At 37.4% G+C, this 5,159-nt stretch overlaps 1 protein-coding gene across 1 annotated transcript in view; it reads left to right on the plus strand.

Annotated features, from left to right (window-relative positions):
- LOC117799127 (killer cell lectin-like receptor 2) overlaps positions 1-4,909 on the plus strand; it is a 5,186-nt gene extending 277 nt beyond the window's left edge. The window contains 3 exon segments of the mRNA XM_034651580.1: positions 1,517-1,606; positions 2,534-2,746; positions 4,412-4,909. Coding sequence (XP_034507471.1) covers positions 1,517-1,606; positions 2,534-2,746; positions 4,412-4,767 — 659 coding nt within the window. The 3' untranslated portion in view covers positions 4,768-4,909.
- The last annotated feature ends 250 nt before the right edge of the window (positions 4,910-5,159 follow it).

Raw genomic sequence — 5,159 nt, forward strand, 5'->3', positions numbered from 1 at the left:
AATTTGTGAGAATGGAGACATTAATGAATTGTTTTAAATTTGCAAAGCTAATAAAATGTTTTTATTCAAAGTGGTCAAGAGGAATTTGTGAGGGCTTTAAAAAGGAAAGGACAGATTAGAGTCTCAAGAAAACATTGCATTTCTCAAAGAAGTAAAGGTGTTATAGAATGTTTGAGAAATGAAATATTTGTTAGAAACAATGTTTTTATTTAGACAATAATTTATTCGGTGTCTTAAATATTTACCAATCCTTTTTTCCCCCTTTTTATTTTAAAGGCTTTCTTTTAAAGATTTTATTTATTTATTTGTCAGAAAGAGAGAGAGAGAGAGAAGGAGGGGGAGCGGCAAGCAGAGGGAGAAGCAGGCTCCCCAATGAGCAAGGGGCCTGATGCAGAACTGGATCCCAGGATCCCGGGATCATGACCTGAGCCGAAAGCAGATGCTTAACTGACTGAGCCACCCAGGTGTCCCAATAATTACCAATCCTTAATTGGCAAAGAAAATACAGAAATTTATTCAACAGGAGTGTTCACTTTTTGNTAATTTATTCAACAGGAGCGTTCACTTATTGGTATTGTCTTTAGTATTTATTTATTTAACAGAGAAAGATAGAACACATGAGCAGGGGGAGTGGCAGGCAGAGAGAGGGAGAAGCAGCAGACTTCCCGCTGAGTAGGGAGCCCACTTGGGGCTCCATTACAGAACCCTGGGATAATGACCTGAGTGGAAGGCAGACGCTTAACCAACTGAGCCACCGAGGCACCGCTTCTGTTCTCTTTTCTGTTCCTGCTCTCTACCTTCAAATATTGTCACAAACTGTAAATTGAGAATAACTTTTACTGTTTTAATTTGGTGACAATCAGAGATAGAATTTTCAGACCCAGGACCTCAAAAGTAGGAAGATAAATGTAATATTGTCTAGGGAAAAATAGGATTGATGAAAAAGAAAGTTCAGTTGATTGCTAGAAACTCTTTTAAGGATGGACCCCAATTACATTTCCAGCCTCATAATATCCACTGTTGGCTACCAATTCCTCAAGAATAATGACTGCTTTTTCCTTCCTCTTCATGGTTAGTTGAGATCCCAGGAAGGAGTATACACGTCAGTGTGGATTCTTGTAAATGTGTATTATGTCTATTGCCATCAGTGCTTTTTTCTTAAACTATTTTTTCATTGACTTACAGTTGACACACAGTGTATATGAGTTTCAGGTGTAGAGCATAGCGCTTGGACAACTCTATACGTTACACCACCTGTGCCATCTGTAGGGGAAGTGCTTTTAAAATCCTAGAGGACTGTTCTTGTGTGTAGGTTTTCTACGATGGGTGTATGGCATCAGAAATCTGAGACTTTAAAACTGTAATTACTAGGTTCCAAATTTAAATCAATTTGTATGATATATTTCTCTAAAATTTTTAGAGAAGATTGTCTCTTTGTTTCAAATGGTATCCCAGGTTAAGGTTGGTAGTGGGCAAGGCTCTGCCCCTGACGATTAACTTTCTTTTTTATTTAGAGGGTTTTCAGTGCCCTGGCATCTCATTTCAGTGATTCTTGGGATCCTGTGTTTACTATTATTGGTGACAGTCGCCCTACTGGGTACAAAGAGTGAGTAATTAAAATACATGCTTCAAGTCTGAGTAACAGCAGTGACCGCTAGTTGCACAGATACTAACTGCGCTCCATTAACTGCTCCCTGGCCATCATCAGGGAATGTCCCAGACATGTCACAGTGTCATTTTCATTTTACCACCTATTCCGATGCCTCTGCAGTTTAATGAGCTGTCCTGTTCTGTACAACACCTGGTAGCATTCCTTCAGCTACAGGACCTAGTCATATCATGCCTTCTGAGCTTAATCATTGGTGAATTTAGATACACATTCTTCGAGAAACAATTGTTCAAAAGAAATTATGACTTTCTCTTGATTTTTTCCAAGCATGTAATGAAGATACAGTTTTGTAAAAATATTGATTTTATACATGAACATTAGATTATCTCATTTTCAACTTTTAATTTTATTTGCATTTCTCGACATCTTTAGAAAAAATCACTACCATGTGGCACGNCATGTGGCACCCAGATAAATGTACATATTTATGTCTTCCTCTCTTTTCTCCTGTGGGTATTCCAGGTACTCCAATAACAATGATGCTGTTACTTCATGTTTCTTAGTGCAGCTTTTCATGATCAGAAGATGTGTTGCTAAGTGTTGACTCGTTTTTTCTCTAGTACCTATTTAAAATTATGTGCTAACTGTTAAAAAGAAACTGAACTGAATGGTAAGGTGTTACCATCATAATTTTATTCAGATATCTGATTGTATTTATTCTACGCGGAAGTTGCTAAGAGCAGGAAGTCTGATGTTTCCATTTGTATGGTCAGTTTATTGAGGTGTTACTTTCTAAATGTCACATTAGCCATTTAAAGTAATGAAATGGGTTGGTTGTCGAATTGAGACTTTTTCTTTTGTCTTACATTTTAACATTCAGGCATTGTGAGTACTTTTGTATTATACCTATGCTATTAATTTTAGTTTTTCAGTATATTCAAGAAAACCATCAGCAGAGGGAAGAGATAGGAAAGCTGACTTGAGAGCACCACATTTTGCAAAATGACAGCTACTTAAAGGAGCGACTTTTGACAAATAAGACTTTAGAATATAACATTCTGAAAAATGAATCGCTTCAGCAGAAGAAGGAACAGGATTTACTGTTTGCAGATAGGACATATCAGAGAGAAAATGAAGGTATGAAGGGCATCTTGCATGAATGATTGCATGATTTGCCATTATTTCTTCCCCTTCCAGAAGCCTTGAGGCCTAACAGGCAGGCTTATGACATGTGCTAGTGGTCTAGGTGTAGTACACAACTTTCTATTTGTACCTCTGAGATGTAACATGAGTGTTTGGGGTTGCCTGAGTCAAATGTGAGACTGAGACCCCGGGAGTCGTGTTGGGATTAATAGAGATCTGTATCTCCCCAAACTCAGTGGCTGTTCCTGCATTGGTACTGCTCCTAGAAGGTGAAATAGTATGTTGGCTTCCCTGAAAACATGGATTATTTTGGACCTGGGGGCAAATTAGACACTCTACTTTGTGGCTGACATAAAAAATGGAGGCTATTAGTAAAACTATACTTAGGCTAAAATGGGCACAAGGCCTTTTATTTGGATGCTCTCATAAAGGTAATTGTGTTTCTGTTTCCATTCTGCCTTGACCCCAGGTATTTGGTCTATACACTCTCTGTAGTACTTCTGCCAGGTTTGCTGAGGTGTTGATGATTGTGTGACTCTGCGTGATAATACCCTTAAAAACATCCAAGAGATAAGAATATTAAATCTCATACAATAAAATCTGTTATGCAAATGATAGAACAAATTGACCTGGTTAATCCATAAGTATTAAATATTTGTTTAGGATTTGGGGTTTGCAAAAAGATTTTCATACTTAATATCATTTAGATATGGTAGTAGGAATTTATCTTCTGTGTTATTAAAGAATCAATAGTATTTAAAAAAATTGGTACAATATGAAATACATGAGGAAAAGAAAAAATTCCAAAGAATCATGTTTCTTTTATTTAGAAGGCATTCCAGAATCTTTTTAAAAATTTACTTTATTATTTAAAAAGCAGCTTTATTTAGGTATTATGAGTATGTGAAATATTGCACATATTTAATGTATATAATTTGACAAGTTTGGACATAAGCAAATATCTGTAAAATCATCCACAATTAGAATAATAGACATACCCATTACCTCCCAAAGTTTTCCCATGTCTTTTGTGTTAGGGGAGGGGATGTGAAGAGCACTTAACATGAAATCTACCGTTTTAACAAGTTTTTAAGTGCACAATTCAGTATTGTTATCCACAGGCAGTATATTGTACAGCAGATCTGTAGAAGTTAGTCATCTTGCATAACTGAAGCTACATCCCCATTGAACAAAGCTCCTCATTTCCCCCTCCCCCAGTCACTGGCAACCACCTCCCACTTTATATTTCCCTGAGTTTGACTATTTTTTATGTCTCATATAAGTGGAATCTCCCAGTATTTGTCCTTCTGTGATTGGCTTATTTCACTTAGTATAATACCCCCAAGGTTAATCCATGCTGTCACATATGATAGGATTTCCTTCTTTTTAAGGAGGAATAGTATTCTATTGTATGTATATACCACATTGTCTTTATCCATTCATCCATCGATGGACACTTGGGTTGTTTCCATATCTTGGCTCTTGTGAATAATGCTGCAATGAGCATAGGAAATATATCTCTTGGCATTCTAGAATCTTGATGAACCTAATATTGTCATTATTGATAGCTATTAAGATTTTATTTAATTTTGGAGGGCTGATAAGTATATTGCTCTGTTTAACAGAATACCAGATAATGTTTCACTTTATATGTTGTAGGCAAACTCTGTGAAAACCGCCTGTCCTATTGTGGAATAAAGTATTATTATTTTATTCCTGAAAGTCAAAACTGGAAGGGATGTAAACAGACTTGCCAAAGTTATAATTCATCCCTTTTGAAGATAAATGATGAAGATGAACTGGTATCGTGGACTGTTACATTCACTTTTATTTTCCTAACTATGTCTCATGCTTGGACCCAAGATATTGGGGACAAGGGGTGGCCAGAAAGGGTGACCTTCAGTTATTCTCTGTGTTGTGTCTGTCGTGTGAGCAAAAATTGTGTGGGTAAGAAAGGTAAGGGTTCTGGAAAACCCTGCCTACTGATAGGCATATATGATCTTGCTACTTTCTAAGCATTCACTATGTATTTTTTATCATGATGACCATTATTATTTCCAAAATGGAAACCCCCTTGAAGATTCAGTTTGGGTCTTTGCATTCATTTCCTTTTCTAAGGTGTGTTCAGGAGAATAGCTCACTGAGCAGCATGCTTCTCCTTCCNGCATGCCTCTCCTTCAATGGAGCCCTTAACCCTTTGGTATTTGCAGCCTGGAAGCAGTGGTTATTTATCCTTGCGAGGTGGCAACTAAGAACCTGGAGGAACCTAATCCAGTGGGTGCTATTAGGAATCCAGGAGCCAGATTGGCTGCGATCAGGCAAATCCAGTTCTGCCACCTGTTACCTGGGTGACCTCGGGTGAATTACTTACCCTCTGGATCTCAGTTTTTCCATCTGCAGAAAGGAG

Source organism: Ailuropoda melanoleuca, unplaced genomic scaffold (genome assembly GCF_002007445.2).
Source record: "Ailuropoda melanoleuca isolate Jingjing unplaced genomic scaffold, ASM200744v2 unplaced-scaffold43383, whole genome shotgun sequence".
In the NCBI taxonomy this organism is placed as follows: domain Eukaryota; kingdom Metazoa; phylum Chordata; class Mammalia; order Carnivora; family Ursidae; genus Ailuropoda; species Ailuropoda melanoleuca.